At 48.3% G+C, this 18,274-nt stretch overlaps 1 protein-coding gene across 6 annotated transcripts in view; it reads left to right on the top strand.

Moving 5' to 3' along the window:
- Nucleotides 1–18,274, top strand: part of ASTN1 (astrotactin 1) — a gene marked incomplete at its 3' end in the record, with an annotated part of 238,558 nt that overhangs the window by 108,202 nt on the left and 112,082 nt on the right. For 3 of the 6 annotated variants that reach the window (XM_081120780.1, XM_081120777.1, XM_081120781.1), the window contains exons 3-8: nucleotides 1,192–1,585; nucleotides 2,894–3,040; nucleotides 4,141–4,248; nucleotides 8,892–9,041; nucleotides 10,053–10,220; nucleotides 17,502–17,586. In XM_081120780.1, the coding sequence (XP_080976906.1) occupies nucleotides 1,192–1,585; nucleotides 2,894–3,040; nucleotides 4,141–4,248; nucleotides 8,892–9,041; nucleotides 10,053–10,220; nucleotides 17,502–17,586 (1,052 nt within the window). Of the gene's footprint in view, nucleotides 1–1,191; nucleotides 1,586–2,893; nucleotides 3,041–4,140; nucleotides 4,249–8,891; nucleotides 9,042–10,052; nucleotides 10,245–17,501; nucleotides 17,587–18,274 lie in introns of all 6 variants that reach the window. The other 3 variants (XM_081120779.1, XM_081120778.1, XM_081120776.1) reach the window with 1 other exon arrangement.

Here is an 18,274-nt window from a genome sequence, read left to right as displayed (position 1 = left end):
GGTTTTTATCTCTAGCCTGTATGATAGAGCAGCAGTGATTGAAGCCCAAGGTTGAGAGAGAAACCATTTGGCACACCCCCACCTAATCAAATAGGTTTCGAGGGACGTGGACCAAAGTAAAGGGAGTGGACACAGGTTGTGCACAGGAATATTTATGTCCTCTGGGCTGAGCAACAACAGGCTTGCCAGACCTTCCCTCCTATCCCTGTCCTGGGTGTATGTCCAGGGAAAGGGTTTGATCTCAGAACACTACCTCCTCACCTGACAAACTGATTGGTGTCCTGATTTTTAAGTAATGGCCTCAGATGATGGCCTTGGAGCATGAGAAGGTCAGAAGAAAACTCTCCTGCCAGCCTGACTCCAGGGCATGAGTCTCAATCTCCTCCCTCGAGATGCAGCAAGAATGGACTGTGGGAGAGGGAGAAGGCTGTCTCCTAAGGCAGTGGCGACCCAAAAGTCATGACAAATGGCGAGATTCCTGTGCACACTGGGATATAAACTTCTCTTCGGATTGATCCATGGTCTTGCCTGCTGGGAAGCGGTTACTTTAATGGAGAGGTTAGGCTGAGGACAGCCTTGATTCTGTGGGAGATACTCTGTTGGGCACTTTGCATAGTTACCTACCTTAGTCCTGACCACCAGCCTGCGAGGGCAAGTCTCCATCATACAGATTGGGAGCCTGAGGTTTTGAATTTAGAGGACTTGCTGATCATTGGTGGAACCAGAGTAAAAATTTATACATGATTTATTTTAAGACATGAGAGAGGCAGAAACCAGATCCCTTCCTGCTGCTAAAAATTGGCCTGAAAGTAGCTTTACATAGAGCAAATTTGCCTTAACAGACTAACCCTGTCCCTTAGATCTGCAGCTGAAATGCACACATATACACACAAATCACAAAGACTTCTTTATTCAAATTTTTTGCCAAACCAGGAGCAACTGTGGATCACTTGAAATGATGCCCTGGTCATCCCAGTTCCATCTTTCTTTCACCTCGAACGCAGGTCACAGCAGACTGTCCCTTTGCTGCTGAGCCACGCTTCTTACAAGGGCTCCCTGCCCCTGAATGAATGAATGAATGAATGAATGAATGAATGAATGAGTGGTGGATGGTGGTGGCAGAGGGACGACGCCTCCCTGAGGGGTGACCTCACCGTCCCCCCGCCTCCATCTGCTGTCCTCTCTTCCCAGGGTGGCATGATCGCCCTGCTGCTGTCCATCCTGTGCCTGGTGATGATCCTGTACACTCGCCGCCGCTGGTGTAAACGCCGCCGGGTCCCCCAGCCCCAGAAGAGTGCCAGCGCCGAGGCGGCCAACGAGATCCACTACATCCCGTCCGTGCTGATCGGCGGGCACGGGCGGGAGAGCCTGCGCAACGCCCGTGTGCAGGGCCACAACTCCAGCGGCACCCTGAGCATCCGCGAGACGCCCATCCTGGACGGCTACGAGTACGACATCACCGACCTGCGCCACCACCTGCAGAGGGAGTGCATGAACGGGGGCGAGGACTTCGCCAGCCAGGTCACTCGCACCCTCGACTCCCTGCAGGGCTGTAACGAGAAGGCCAGCATGGACCTCACGCCAGGTGCGCGCCTTGGTCCCTGTTTCGGGGACCTAGGGGGCGGGTAGGGAACAGCCGGTTTCCCATGGCATCGCTGGCTGTTGTGCATCGTGGGATGTGCAGGTGCCCTTTCCCAGGTGGGCAAGACGTGACAGTGAGGGCTGTTTTCTAACATAGGGCGTCAGTTTGGGTCCTCTCCACCTCCACTGTGCGCTGGAGCCGTCCTCGGGGAAATAAGGGGAAAGCAAGCAAGGTCAGCACGTGCGTGTGGTGCTTGTAGGCTTCTTTAGGCAATTTAATTTTCCACTGAAGCGGAGGGGATGGAGGTTTCTATTCTTTTCTCTGGTTCTGGAGACTAGCAGGGGGGTGGGGGTGGCTGTGATGTCTTGCTCATGGCTCTGTGGTCTATACAAGGGGTGTATTTCTTCAAAGATAAGGAAGGAATGCAGCCAGGCTGTCTGACCTCAGGCACGTTGTGTGTCTATGAGACATGAGTGGAAGGGATTTGGACCTGACATATCTGACCAAGACCAGGGTCAACCAAATGCAGAGAGGAGATGACTGTCCTTTCCGTTTACAGTAGCCTCCCTGTCTCTCTCTTGACTTTCTATGAAAAAGTGACTCCACACAGGTAAAACCCCAAGACAGGGTCCTTCAAAGAACCCTCCATCATCTTTGAAGAAGACATTTTGATACTGAATATTGCTTTATGCGGACTTTCGCTGGGCTTGAAAGGAGGGAAATCCCATCATATAGGTTTCCCTTCTGCTTGTTATCAGGAAGAGGGCCTATGTGAATGGCCATTTCCTGCTAAGATTTCAATCTGGGATCTCCTTCAGAACAGGGGGCAAGTCGTCAATGTCCCAGGTTCCCCAGAGCACCTGGCCCAGTGCTCAGCCCACCAGGTAGCCAGGTGCTACTCAGGGGTTACAAAGTGGATTGCATTCAGCAAGCAGGCAGATGGCATAAACCTGTGAACAAGCTGGATGTCCGTGATAGGGACTGGTGCAGACTGTGGTGAGGAGAGGGCATGTTCTGTGAACGCCCCATTCTACAGTCTGTACCTAATCAAAGGGCCACACTTGGTAACCCCATCAACACAGAATGAGTTGAATTGGCTTTTCAGTTGGACTCGCTCTTCCTTCCCTCATCTCATAACTCTGTGGTCCCCTAGAAAATAAAGCATTTCTGTCTCTGCCAACCTTTCACTTTAAAGGTTCCTTATTTTAATTCTGTGAAAACTCCATTTACTTGGTTTATGCAGATTCCCTTGCTCTCACTTTCTCTGGCCTTTTCTCTCAAAGTTCTCTCCTTGACTTTTCCGTAACACAGGGAGTGACAATGCCAAGCTGTCGTTGATGAACAAGTACAAAGATAACATCATCGCCACCAGCCCCGTGGACTCCAACCACCAGCAGGCCACTCTGCTCTCGCACACCTCCAGCAGCCAGAGGAAGCGGATCAACAACAAAGCGAGAGGTACCCGAGTCTGATGTTGGGGCGTGCAGGTAGACTCCTTCGTATCGGCAGAGGCAGGGCCCTTAGTATCTGTGACCCCCCCACACTCAAGCATTTCAAGAGAGGATGTTTTTTGTCACAGTCTTTTTGGGAGCCTGTTGAGTATGACTTACCAAAAAACTCAAATGTTCAAACCTAATGACCAAGTAATTTCATCAACAAGAATTTACCCTTAGGAAACAATTGGACAGATATGCAAAGATGGGTGTCAAAGGCTCTTCATCACACTGTTTAAAAGCAAGAAAGATTGGCAATGGCTTCAGTGTCCATCAGAGGGAACTGGTTGACTGCCCGCACATCTGTCCAGTGGCCAACCACACAGCCATTTACGATGGGAATAGAGAGCTGTACTTGTTAATTTATGGAAAGTTGCCCACCCATCTATTAAATGGGAAAAAAAAAAAATGAGGTTATAAAAGAGGAGGTACAGCGGAATGCCATTTTTAAAAGGAGATTAAAAAATGTTTATCTGTTTTTTTAATCGGAAAAAGGCAGAGAATATATACATCAAATGTTAATACAGTTTTGCTCTGATTTAAAAGATTTAGGGGACATTAGCGTTGTTCCCTCTACATATTTTTGTGAATTTATATTTACTATGTTCTCTCTTTTTCACATTGAATATATATAAATTCTAGAACCAGAAAAAATATATATACTGTCCTATAGATATTACGGCATGTAGACATATGCCCCTTAAGACAGAATTCCAGCCTCACATCAACCAGAAGCATGACCTGTAATGAGGGAAGTTTCCCTTGTTTCCTTTCCACTCACCATCCACAGCGGTCCTATCGAGCAGGTAGCTGTCAGGAATGGCCCTCCTTGGTGGGAGCATGAGCTGGGTGGAGGTAGGGCTCTAGTGATTGGTGTCATATAAAAGTCTATTTCTCCAATAAATCTGTATCTCAGGAAGCTCCAGTCCCCATGGCTCCTCCTCCCAGATTGTCAGCCAACCTGCTCTCGTTTTTACTGATTTTTCTCTTGAACTTGCCCAATAATTTGGTGTCATCATGACAAGACTGAAGATGTTGTCTTTGCCATGGTCCTGTTCATTACAGCTGGTTCTGCCTTCCTGAACCCTGAAGGGGATTCTGGCACAGAGACAGAAAACGACCCCCAGCTGACCTTCTATACTGACCCCTCGCGGAGCCGGAGACGCAGTAGAGGTAGGAAGGATGGAGGGGCAAAGTGGGGGCGAGGGGCCCTGGGCAGGGAAGAGCAGGGAGCTGCAGAGGTGCTGGGTCCGGCTGTGGGCTCCCTGCACCAAAGCCAGTTTCTGCGGGAAAGATTCTTGGACTATAAATGGTGTTCCGTCCTAAGGAAGAAAGAAGAGCCTAGAGTGGAACATTCAGAGAATCATCTCTCCCAGATAATGGCACTCTCAAACAGGTTTCCAAGTTGTTTGAAAGGCTATTTCTTGGTCAGAAGACTCTCAATTCCTTCTGGAAGCCTCAGGAGTCCTATTTTGCTGTTTAGAGACAGGAAATAAAGTTGATAAAGTGTGTTATATGTGAAAAAATAGACCAGGAGATGAACCCTTGCTTACCCAGCCCAGTGGCCTTGGGATTGGGTGAGGCAGGGATGGGTGTGGGCAAGGTAATTGAGGAATAATCTATGGCCTGAAAAATGTGTGTAATGGTATTTGCCCTTTAATCTCCTCCCCAGTAGAATCACCGAAGCCCATGCTTCCTGTTCCCTCCTTTCCCCTGGCAGGGTCCAGGTTACTTCATTTATTCTGTTCAGCATCAATAGGGTTGTCCCTCCATGCACCCACTGTCAGTGCCACTCCACCCTGATGTTTAGTGGCTTCAGATGTGGCTACTTCACCTGTGGCTGCTACTTCCTGTGACTTGGGGGTATCACCATTCTCACTGAGGGAGGTCTGGGTTCAAGCATCAGTCAGCTTCACCATTTACTTGCTGTGTGATATTGTATAAGAACAAGTTCTCTGAGCCTCAGTGTCCTCACATATTAAATGGGTTAACAATAGCTCACAATAGGGCTACTGTCAGGATTAAATTGTATTAAAACGTGCTTTTTTGGTTACTGGCAAAGGACTGAAACTCCTATTGTTGTTGCTATTAGAACTCTCCACTGGGCAGCCTCAGGTTTACACAACACTCCATCTGAAAGAACATTGGACAGAGGCCCCTAGAGATACAATGGAATATATTTGAGTGACACCACACTCTATTATGCTCAATAGAATTTTCACCAACCAATAATCAACCGATGCCCCCAAAAAGACAGCTACATTTTGGCCCCTCCTGCCTCCTGGAACTTGAGTTCCTTTCATACTAAGGGCATTCTTCCCAGAGGTTGGAAGAAGCCCTTTTAATTCCTCACTTCCAGGTTCTGTAGGCTTTGCAGTGATCAATACAAAACTTCTTCCTGCCATTTTCTTGAGAGATCAATGGGGCTCTGGGCAGTGTCTGATGCCCCAGTATCCCTGGGGTGAGAATGCGGGCCCTCTGGTCCTCATTACATGTTCATATACAGGAAATAGTTAACCGAGGCTCATCAGCCCAGGCCATACCAAGCAGGGTGTGCTCTGCTTTAATAGAATCCTGTTTAAGAAAATCCATAGTAATGAATTAGAGTGAGTTTCTCTGCAGCAGAAAACTATTTCTTTTAAATACGCAAGCTCTCCTAGTACGTCAACTACTGCTGTTAACTAGACGGTCAGCTTCTTAGGGATGGGCATGTCTAATTTATTTTTCCAAAGTGCCTTGTGGAGGATTTTGCCTATGATGGATGCTTGGAAGTGTTTGTTGAATTGAACTGGATACATCAATCAGGCCAGCAGCAAGAAATTTCATAACCTACCTGCCATGGGTCAGGCTTTGTGATGGGTGGTAGAAACATGAAAACGTGGCATAGTGATAAGTCTTAATTTAATAATATAAATAAAGGAAAATGAGTACTCAGAAGCAAGAACAGTTCATTCTACCTGGCAGCAATTGGAGGCAAAAAGAAAAAAAAAAGAAAAATAATTGCACCTGGGTTATGTACAATATAAAGAATTTATTGAAAGAGGAGAATCTAGGGTAAGGACATTCCAGTAGAGGAAAATGGCATATAAAATGCCCTAAAAGCACAAAAGAACAGGACATTTTCAAGCAAGTAAAAGTACTTCAGCCCTGGCCAGTGTGGCTCAGTTGCTTGAGCATCAGTCTGTGCTCCAAAAGGTTGCTGGTTCGATTCCTGGTCAGGGCACATGCCTGGGTTACAGGCTTCATCCCCGGTAGGGGTCGAGCAGGAGGCAGCTGATTGATGTTTCTCACATCAGTGTTTCTCTCTATTTCTCTCTCTCCTTCTCTCCTCTCTCTCTTCTCTCGCTTTCTCTCTAAAATCAATAAAAACACATTTTTTAAAAAGTCTTTCAATATGGCAACTTAACCCACAATCTGAATATACAGCAGGATGGGGCTGGGAGCGGGCTGGCTAACAAAGGACCACACACATGCTGTTACCGAGCCTGCACTTGGCTCCGGAGGTCATAGGGAGCGACTGCAGATTTCGAAAGCAGGTGGAGATACTGAGTGATGGTTGATGAAGCAGAAGAACTAGAGAGACAAGAAGATGGGTGGCCAGTTCCTGCCATCACACGAGAGCAGTGGCAAGTGCCCGTGGCAGTGATAACACCGTGTGATAAGAGCTGTAACAGCAGGGCGCATGGAGGGCTGGAGGAACAGCAAGGAGGGAGTGAGAATTTGTTAAATGTTTCAGGGAAGTGTTTACAGGGAGCTGTTGTTGGAGCTGAGACTTGAGGAGCAGGTGTATACCGGGCTGACAAGGTGACGAAATGGCATTCTGTGGAGGAAGAAATGACATGTGCGAAGTCACAGACATAAACGATAGCGGTCTAGTCAGAGAGCAGTAAATAGCTGACTAGAATGAGGCTTGTGGTGCAGGTCTGTGGTTTGCTTAGCAGAGGCCGGAAGGTCAGGAGGAAGCACATGACCTTGACTGTAGGACTGGGACCTGAGGCTCCAGCTGGAGCCATTGAAGGCTTTAAAGGACATTGCCCTGGTCCTCTCTGCTTGGCGGAGGATCCATCCCTCTGGGCCAGTGTGGTGGGTAGGTGAGGGTGGGGGAGGTTGAGGCAGGGAGTCTGGGTGGGTAACTATTGCCATCATCTGGGTGTGGAATGATAAGCGTAAATAGGGAGGGAGAGAATGGAGCTGAGGGACTGCGTGGACACAAAATGAAAAATGGTTCAGTGGCAGTTGGAGGTGGGGAGGGTGGGGAGGAGTTGGACATGAGGGAGTATTGGGACTTGAGAAACCAAGTAGATGACAGTGCCATTCGCTGGGCAGTGCAAGCAGGAAGGGGAGCAGGTGTGAAGGAAGGCGGAGAGTCCAGTTTGGGATTTGCATTTGCGTGCCTGAGGAACATTCTGGTGGGAGTTCTGCTGCTCAGGCCTGGGCTGGGCTGGAGTCAGAATTTATAAGTGTAGGGAGATAGACTCTGTGCTCGAAGGATACTAACAGGAGCAGAGTATCTCCAGGTAGCCAGGGACAGAGGATCCAGAGGCTGCCTTCCACCCCGGAGTCTCTGCCCCCCAAGCCCCTGCCAACACACCCGCTCAGGGAACCTGCTCCTATAATGGATGGTGCAGCCATGGACCCAAAGACTGGGCTGTTGCCAGGGCTGTAGCCTTGGCTGGACCTGTGCTTTGATCCAGGCTCCACTCAGTAGTCCCTTGACCCTGGACCTGCCCTGTAGCCTCTCCAACTCACTGTTCCTTCGGTGACACTGCCTCATGAGATGTGGTCATCATCAAATATGAACCATGAGACCCTGGGCCCTGGTGCCTAACCCCTGATTATACTTTGTCAGTGTTACCTGTCACTATGAGGTTAATCTCTTCGAGACCTGTTCTTCCTACCTGTAAGGTGGGTAGCGACTGTGCACGCATAGATTTATTATAAGGGAGTATGTATTCAAAATTTCAAAAAGTATGTAAAACACTTAGCACACCGTCAGACATAATAGAAGCCTTTTACTTCTATCAGTAATAAATATTAACACAGACCACAAGAAAGTTCCAAAGGACCCACCCGTTTTGTTGGCAACTCGCCTTGCTTTCCTCCTTTCCCACATCTGTTCTGCCTTTATGCGAAACCATCTCCACCAGAACCAAAAACAAACAGAAAGCACACCAGGACCCTCCCTCCCCATCCCTGTCCCCAGCTGCCTGGGAGTGTTTCTGCTCTTTTCTCACTAAGCTTCCCCTTAGGACCTTACCCCGGTGACTGCGGAGAGCCTTCTGGTGGATGGCATCCTCTACTCATACAGAGCAAACTCCCCCCAGTTCCCTCCTTCCAGACCCTACAGAGCAGGGACTCCCACCCACCCAGGAGGTGCAAGCTCCTCAAGCTTGGGAAGTGGAGCTGGTTTGGGAAAGCGCCCCCTGTGGACAGCTGTGGGAAGTGCAGGGATTTAAGCAGAGTCCTGCCACCCTAGGGCAGGAGGTTGGAGCTCAGCCAGGAGCAGACAGGGAGAACTCCCTCCTTTATCATTTCTCTTGGGAGCCTGGCCCAGGGAGACTGCAGATGACTGCACACCACTGGCCATTGTTGACCCTGAGGGCCACCAGCAAGCCAAGTCCGCCCTGACTCCAACCGATGACGCGGTGTTCCCTGAGAACGAATGTCACTGAGGTCGCGTCGCTGCACACATTTGCTGCCTGCCTTTGCTGGCTGCCTCCTCTGTTTGCTGGGCTGGGCTGGGCAGGAGAAGACCAAGTAGGCCTTTCACGGAAAGATTTTTACCGCCACACCTTTTGCCTGTGTCTTGCTTTCAGTGGGCTCTCCCCGAAGTCCCGTGAATAAGACCACCTTGATGTTGATCAGCGTCAGCAGCTGTGTGATCGGCCTGGTGTGCTCCTCGCATGTCAGCTGCCCTCTCGTCGTCAAAATCACCCTGCACGTCCCCGAGCACCTGATCGCTGATGGTGAGCCCACTTCTGAATGCAACTTCCCTCCCAGTGAGGAAGGTTTCGGGTTGGGCGAGAGGATCTAGAGAAGTCAGGGGTCACGCTTACCTGTGACTATAGGTGAGGGGAAAATAAACATGGATAAATGAGGCTAGGACAAGGATTGTCCACACATGAAATCGAAAAGCAGGTTAAAAAACTGGACTGATCCCTTCTTCTCTAGGCCCACTCTGTTTCCCATTTCTGCTGTTTGTCAGTAAGCCCCTATGTTTATAGAGAAATGCAGAGCATCCCAGATGCAGGTAGGTAGCCACTGAGAGTCTCGTAGCCTCTGGGAGGGGAGAAGCCGAGTTGAGTGGCTGAGGTGATTCAGAATCAGCCATGCCTCAGTTTGGCATGCCCTGGTGAGAAATTCCTAATTGTAGTACCTTATTGTAAGCATAGAACTCCATAGCAGTAATTTACTTTAATCCAGGGGGCCCCAATGTGATGAAGGAGTAATACAGATCCTGAGAGCCCCCGAATTATACCCAGAGCACCTAAGTGACTTGCTGGAGTCTGTTTTCTTGGCTGTTGTAGGCTGAAAGGAAGTAGGGACTGTCCATGCTGTCAGAGGGCCTGCTCTTCAATGGCAAGTGAAGAGAGGCAGCAGGTCCTTGTCCTTGGATGAGTGCCAGGGCCTGTGGCCAGGTCTGATGGAGCAGTGCCATGGTCATCCCAGAGCTGTTCTGCCCCTCTGTCCCTTAGACCCACCCTGGAAGGCTTGAGATGGGGCAAGGTAGCAGGGAGCAGTGTGGTGGGAGTTTGAAGGGATGGCCGAGCCTCCATCTGCTGGCACTTTTCCTGGGGACTCATGATGGCCCAGGACTAGTAGGAGGAATGGCCTTGGATTGGAGGTAATCTGCAGAGAGAATGTGTATATGTGGGTTTTTTATATGTTTGTTTGTGTGTTTCTGTGTGTGTGTGTGTGTGTGTGGGTGGGTGTGTAGTGTGCACTGAGGGGCATGCCTCGTCTCTTTTCCCCTGCAGGGAGCCGCTTCATCTTGCTGGAGGGGAGTCAGCTAGATGCCAGTGACTGGCTGAACCCTGCCCAAGTGGTCCTCTTCTCTCAGCAGAACTCCAGTGGGCCCTGGGCCATGGACCTCTGTGCCCGGCGGCTCCTGGACCCCTGCGAACACCAATGCGACCCCGAAACTGGTAGGCGGGAGCGCCGGGCAGCGGGTAACTGTCAGAGATCATGCCTCTTGCAATCACCCCCTCGAAACCCAGGCAGTTCCTCTGGGTTGTCCCAATGCTGTTGGGAGCCTAGACTGTGTGAGCTGGCAGCATGGGTGGACCCTGAGCATGATGGCTTCAAAGGCAGGTCATCTTTTGGCAGAAGCCTGGGGAGCCTCCTAATTGTAGCCATTCGCCAGACAGGTCAGTTTTGGATGACCCCCATAGCTCATTCGCTATCCAGCTGCGATGTCAGCTATGGGGGCTAGACTTTTTATGCACATTTGTTGTAGAAAATTGGGAAAATCTGGAAAAGCTTATAGAAGAAAATGATGATCATCTATAATTCTGGCTCCTGCAGAAGCCATTAAAAAATGTTTGTCTCCTCCCCTCCATCCTTTATCGGTGCATGGTGTTTAAAGGCCTGCGGGTCACCAAGTTCAGTAGCTTTTTCTTGATCCTGTTTCATTTATGCTATCAGGAGAGTTTTCCAGAACATTAAATAATCCTCAGTAATACGCTGTTAGTGGCCGTTGGTATTCTACTGTGTGTGTATGGTATAGCTCATTTAAATAATTCTCTTACTATTTGAAAATTTAGACTGCTTTCAGTTCTTAATTTCTATAAATACTACCAAAGTGAATGTCTTTCCACAGAAACGCAGGACACAGCTGAAGTTATTTTCTCCCGATAAATCTTCAAAGAGGGACACAGGGCCAAAGGGCATAGACACCTTTCAGGCCGTTGCATTATCAAGTGGGGCTGGGGCTTCTCTGAGAGTGTCCACATTCAGACACGCCATACACAGGGACACTTGGCACCTCTCGAGTGCCAAGATGTCAGACAGTATGGATCCCTCATTCCAGGTGGCTTTGCATTTCACTGTGGAAGGGGGCATCTACAGACATCTCTAGAAAGATCTGTTTCCAGTAGATTTGGCACCGCAGAGAGAGTCTTCCCAGAGAAGTAGCGTGATGCCTTAGAACAAAGGAAGGAGATATAGTGACATCTAAGACCCTCAAGTGAAATGTTGCTGGAGTCAGGGGCCAACTCCTCCAGCTCTCTGTACCTCACATACAGCCCCTCCTACACACACACACACACACACACACACACACACACACACACACACATATGCACACGCGTACACGCACGTAGATGAATCTATTTTAGGTGCTGGGATGGAGGTCGAGTCCTTGCTTCTGTTATAGTCCATTACTCTGTCTCTTGGGGGGAGCAACAGGTCACTGCAGCATCTAAAGTTCACATTCTTGGGTCTAAAAGTTTTCACGTGGGCCCGTCGCAGAGATTCCAGGCCCCCATATGGAGGAGAGAGTACAGCATTTTGAACATCTGATGTCTAAGGCTGTGCTTACTTGCTGCTCTTCCCACGCTGTCAGGCAAACACCAAACCAAACAGATGGGCTGTGCACCAGGCCCAAACCCAGTGTGCTTGGGAGAAAGAAACAAGAGCTCATCTCAGAGGTGGGGCCTCTCTGTGCAACTGAGCCAGTCTATGCCCCTTCCCCCGCTGACTTGAATGATGAGACCCAGGGACAGTCTCAGTTGTTAAACTCACATCTGGGGGAAGCATTGATCTCCAGAGGGCCTTGGAAGCTTCTGCTGAGGTTTCCAAGAACAGGAAGCACTTTTAATTACATGTGGAAAGAAGGGATCGGTGTTTGTACCTTGGAGGAACCTCAGAGATGAACTGCCTCCTTACTTCAGATCAATATTTGAATTCCCCAGGAAGGCACATGACTTGCCCAAAGTCCCACAGCAACCCTTGGCAGAGTCTGTGTTCTATCCATCATGAAATCAGAGCAGAGGTGGGGTTATAAAGGGTCGCTTAATTTCCCCAGGCATGTCAGATCCAACAAGTGTGTCATTCAAAACTACATAAGTAACCACCGTTACTGATCATCACTGTTTCCTTAGCCAGGAGCTCAGGGAGCCGATTGTCCATGGTGAGGCTGCCATCCCATCTTCAGTCCCTCCCAGATGTCCCATTTCCAGTCCTTGCTGAAACTGACTTTGGGAAGCCCCTCCTCTGCTAATGGCTTCCCAGTCTCCATGACAATTAATGAATTTCCAACTGGAAAGCCTTAGAGGAAGACTAAAAGTAAGAAGTCAAACCCCACAACAGAACTGAAGCACAGCACCTTCATTTGGGGTAGCAGCTGAGAAATGATGGCATGGAGACTTTTATTTTCATTAATGCTGGAATTAGAAACCCTCCCTCTTCCCGCCTTGCTTCTCTCGGCACGTGGAAGGATGTGGTCATCCCACGTGCTCATCAGTAAGAAATTTTATCGCCTCCCACACTCCATCCTAGAGCCTTTCTCCGAAGCGCCGAGTGTGGGAATTGGCTGTGAGTCAAGTTGACGTTATTTTTGCAGCCCTCCAGCTAACTCACTTGGAAATGTCATAGTGTTGGGACATGTGCTTTCCCAGCCATGTGGAGGAGTCCACCCATATGAATGTGTTGTACCGTGCAAGTGCACATGTATACTTTTTCATACACACAAACAGACGCTCAGTTTCTGCAAAGGAGCCACCTCTGGTGCCCGGAGCTTTCCTTGGGCATCCTTCCAAAGTGTTCCAAAGTTGAGCATGACCTTCACAGTGGTCTGAATACCAGGTGTGGTAGGCTGAATAACAGGCCCCCGGAGATGTCCATGTGCTTACCCCCAGGTTCCATGAACATGATATGTTACATGGAAAAGATGAATTGAAGTTGCAGATGGAATTAAGGTTGCTAAACAATTGGCTTTAAAATAATGAGAGTATCCTGGATTAACCAGGGGGACCCAATGTCATCACAAGGGTCCTTAAAACTGGAAGAGGGAGGCAGAAGAGGAGGCCAGAGTGATGTGATATAAGCAGGAGCCCACCAGCCATCACTGACCTTGAGGATGGAGGGAGGGGGCATGAGCCAGGGAATGTGGGTGCCCACTAGAGGGTGGGACAGGCAAGGAAACGGATTTTCCCCTAACGCCTCCAGAAAGGAACATGCCCTTTAGACCCCTTGATTTTAGCCCAGCGGGACTCGCATCAGACTTCTGACCTACAGAACTATAAGATACTGAATTTATGTCATTTTAAACCACTAAGTATGTGGTAATTTTTACGGCAGTTATGGAAAACTAATATACCAGGGAAAGAGAAAGAAAGTGTATTGTTATGTGACCCTTTCGCCCCCACCCAATTTGTAAAGGGTGCTTACATAGACTTTCTAAAGATGTTTCTGGAGTCTGTGGGAGAACCTTTGCTGATCCATCTTCCATTCCAGCGTCCCTTTCCCATTCCAGCAACCATGCTATTGGGCGGGGGATGCAATGTACCTAGAGTTCCTAACTCAATGCCTAGAAGCCCTTTGCCAACTGCACAATGACATTCTCTCCAGATGCTTCCAAGTTTGGAGCCCTAAGGTGTGTCTCCGCTCAAGTTGGGCTAACAGCAAACCACTAAGGTTATAAGGCTTAGTGCCCAACTGGATCCAGCCAGAGGTTGACTTTTCCTGTACTTTCTAAGGGTTTTGTTGTGGCTATATGTTAGTTTGATTGTTTTTGATGGCGACACACACCAACTAATTTCAGTGACTTTCCTCTGCACTCCATTCCCGGCCTTAGTTCCGCCATGTGGGCAGCTGTGGAGGCTTCACACACCTGCTTGATTTCACAGCCCCCGTCAATCCTGGCCACGGACCCTCATTCCCATGTCAAGATGTGTAGGTTTATGGATCTGCAAGGAGCAGGCCTTCCAAACTAAACCAATTTTTTATCACCACCCAAGATGTTCCCCCAAATTTCTTTTGTCCCAGACTTTCCATAGCCCAGTCCTAACCATGTAAAAATGTGTAAAATGTGATGAGCGCCGTTGGACCAGTTCTCCAGACTCACTTTACCCCTCCTCCCTCCGTGCTCTGAACACAGCGCCTCTCTTTCCCTAGCTTTCTCTAGCTTCTGAACCCAGTTTGGCCAGGTGGCACAGCCTCCGTTCTGTTCCTGTCACCTGGAGTGCCTGTTCACTCCAAACTCCTTTTTGTGGCTCAATTAAGATGCCTGCCTTCAGGATGTATGTCGGGATTATTGCCCTCTGTCTGCCCTCCAAGAGTCACGCAGGGTTTCTTGACTCTGGGCCTGGCTTTTGCCTGATGTCTCCACAGGGAAGGAGGCCAGACAATTAGATATTACCCAAATCCAGATGTCTTGCAAAGATTTCCCTTTTTAGGTGAAGCACACCCAATTCCATTTCATGAAAGCCATTAGCCACCTGAAGGAGAGAAGTGACTCAGAACCTTCAGTTTTGATCTGTATTTAACTCACGGAGGACTTGTGGTAAGCCCAGTCATGCCTGAGGAGCCCTAGATCCAAGGTCTGTCTTTAAGCCTTCCATGAGATCTCTGCCTCAGTCCTCAACTGTAAGTGGGAAATCACAAAGGCACTGTCTATCACAGAAGGTCCTTGCTGTGTCTGCCTTCAGGGTACCAAGCACAAATCTGGGTAGCCATCTCCAGGCAGTGTACCGATCACCTCCTGGTGGGCTTCTACTCTCTGGCCATGTGGTTGCCTGTGTGCGCCTCCATCCTGGTTGGACACTTTTCCGTGGCCGTGACACCTCTTTCCATTGGATCCTATGAACACTGCCACGGAGTCAGCACGTCATGTGCTCCCCACCATCTGTCACAGCAGATGCCGAGACTGTAACACCTCTAGCTTAGGAGGGCATCCAACACCCTTGTGGGGTCTTTAAAATTCACAGCTAACAGTCTGGAGCCTGTGCCTGCACGAAAACTCTCTTAAAGTCAAGATTTCGCAGCGGGTTTCCATAGCAACTTTCCTCATCAAGTCTGATCTCCCTTCAGAGTATATGGCCAGACCAGTTCTGAGGAGGGATACAGAAGAGGAAAGTTTTGGTGGGTTCTGGAAAGGAAGACCATTTGAGAGGCAGATTTCAGATATCCTCAAACTCTAGCCTGATGTGTTTGAAAATTTCTCTATTGCTCTGCCTTTGAGCTGTGTATGACATTATGTGGAGAAAATCTTCATCTGTTGCCAGCAGTGAGTCCCCACATAGGAATGAGTAAAGGAAACCTCATAAGGAGATAATGACTATGAAGGCAATTCGAGGAAGGGAAATATGCCTACAAATGGCAGGAATTGGCATCATTAGGAAAATCAGGCTCTGCTTGAACTCCGAGTTGTTACTGCACTTATTTTTACATGTTTTGTGGTAACTAGGTATCAAACATGGAAGGAGGACTCTCATTTTTCTCAGTCCTTAATTCTAGGCAAGGCAACCAACCAAGGCCATTCTAAGAGTCAGAGTAGAGTAATAGGGTTGACAACCTCTGTGGTTTCTTCCTGTTTTTAATATCATCTTATGTCCAGTGTCCACGAGGACAGTTGAGAAATGATCTCCTTCAGGAACAAGCATAGCTGGGCCCTTGACCCACTGACTGGCTTAGATATCTGCATCTTAGGCTGAGGTGGTAGTGGTGTTATCTATAAATTTAGGGCAAACTAATTAATTTAGTTATTTCCCATTACACAGTATTTATAAAAGGCCTACTCATACGGTGGAGGGGGGGGGGAACTAACCTTGTTTCTGCCCTTGTGTAGCGTATAGCCTAGAGTTCATGCTTTCTTTGGAATTTATAGAAACAGCCTTCATCTGAAAGCGTTATCATCAGTATCTAATTTCAAGCTGTGTTTTCCTGTGTTCGATTCATAGCTGCCTGACCATTTCTAGATCCAACTCAGTACCACTGATGCCAGTAGATTGGAGCCTGTTGTGGATGTAGCCCATGTGGGAGCCTGAATTTACTATATAGGAGACCAAGTTACTGACCTCATAGTCTCTGTGGGTCCCCCACCAACTAAGAAGTGACTCTTCACTGCACCCCTCAGCACCTTGAGCAGGTGCAGGGAAGAAAATGCCTGTCATTTGGGAATGAGGAGCAGATGGACAGTGACTTATAGGTCAATCTTGAAATGAATGGTTGAGCTAAGATCCCATAAACAACCTGCTCAGAGCCTACTCAACCCCTTTCCCCAACACTTCATTTGCCTTGCTTTTTGTCACTGGAAAGAGAAAATAGCACTCAAAGCTATTATTCTATTAATATCCTTGTTAAGTGTCTCTTGTAAGGGCGATAGAGAAACCATGTGCCCCTTGTCTCCTTAGGGCACGGCACCTTCGTTTTTTACAAATTTCAGGAAGTCACACCCTACAAATGAAGTAACCAGCCCGTAAAAGAGTTAACAAGAGTACTTCAGTGGAACTGGACTCAATAGTGTAGGGATTCATAGCGTCGCATAAGGAATTATTAAAACAAGGGAGCAGCAACAATTTCCTTCAAGATCAGGCCTAAGTAGAGCAATGGTTCTTAATCTTGTGGGGCTCTTGGATGTATTTGTAAATCGGATGAATGTTATGAAGCCTTTGGCGGGAAGATACACACACATGCATATACAGTTTTTCATACAGTTTCAGAGTTGCTGTGGGCCTCTTGGGATACTAATGGAGTAACTAATGGCAATGAAGCATAGTAATATCCTAAACAAATATAGACTTATGAGTGATCCTTCTGTTTAGTGGCCAAAATAATTAGCTTTTTTCACTTAAAAACTAAAAACCAGAGTTCCTATAAAACCATAATTAGTTTAAGTGGCCTCCTCTATCGTAGTTGTTCTGTGGGCTGGCAGCATGGCATGATGGGAAGAAAGGTCTAGAGTCAGACAGACATAGATTGAAGTATTAACTGCCATTTACAAGCTGTCTCCAGGCCCCTTCTGAGCCTCAGTTTCCCCCATCTGCATAGCATAGCCAATAATACCTACTTTTCAAGATTCTTGGAAATATTTGAAGAAATAACTCACTTGTGCATTCTTCAAACATTTACTGATCACCTAATGTGTGCCTTGCAGTATACTGGGCACTCAGGAAATAAAGATGAAAAAATCCCTCTGCTCAAAGAGTCCTTGGGCTTTGTGTTTACAGGGCACACATAGCAGGTGCTTTGTAAATGTTAGGTTTCCCCGGTGGTGAGCTTTATCACTCAGTGGAAGTGGAGGGATGGGTGATGTGTTCGTTCATGTGGGTGGTGGAGGGGGGAACGGATGACGTCACGGACTTACGGTGACATCCTTGCCGCTGTTAGAGTCCGAGGTTCAGTGTTTTGTATTCCTTGTCCCCAACACAGACACGTTAACGAATTCCTTCGTGTTTCTTTCTCTCCCTCCTTACGCTGCCTCTAAGGGGAATGCCTGTGCTATGAAGGCTACATGAAGGATCCAGTACACAAGCATCTTTGCATTCGGAATGAATGGGGGACCAACCAGGGGTAAGTGAGGGGATGGCACCGCTGCCAGTCCCCAGATGTCATCACTCTGTCACACAGGCCTGACGTGCAGCCACCACGTGTAGGGAGACAGAGCTGAAGGGTGGTTACGTTCTGCACAGCGCATGGGGAGAATGTCACGGTGCATTTCCATATTTATACCATCCCAGTGACGTCCCTTTCAGCTTTTTCTCCGTTGACGAGTGCAGAGATGACGCCTCTGCCTCGCAGCCCTCCAGCTGGGGTGGGAAAGCCAAGCTGTCCCTCTCTTCCGAGTCGCGGCACTGCCTGCCACGGGGACGCCACTGGCAGAACGTGGCTGTGGAGCCACGCAGGCTCCCGTGCAGCTCTCCCAGGGATGCCAGGCTTTGTGAGACTCACATGAGTGGAAACTTGCTTTCACGGGGACTGTCAGCAGGGGTGAATTGCAAAGACTCAGGGTGTGCTTGGTGTTGAGTAAGAGTATATATATATATATATATATATATTTTTGCCTGATCCTCAATTACCAATTCTCTGTGAGACCTTTGCTTTCCCCTAAGCATGTGTGTCTGGGATTTAAAAAGTTACCTTATCTAATTGCTGCTTTATTTTTTTCCTTTTTGGTCTATGAATTTTTTGCGTGATGTACATAGTATCAATTATATCATTTTAACCATTTTTAAGTGTACAGCTCAATGGCGTCCCGTGC

The sequence above is a fragment of the Miniopterus schreibersii genome (genome assembly GCF_964146895.1).
Source record: "Miniopterus schreibersii genome assembly, chromosome: 19".
NCBI classification, from domain to species: domain Eukaryota; kingdom Metazoa; phylum Chordata; class Mammalia; order Chiroptera; family Miniopteridae; genus Miniopterus; species Miniopterus schreibersii.
The sequence above is the reverse complement of the archived record's forward strand: the minus strand, read 5'-3'. Positions and strand labels throughout refer to the sequence as shown.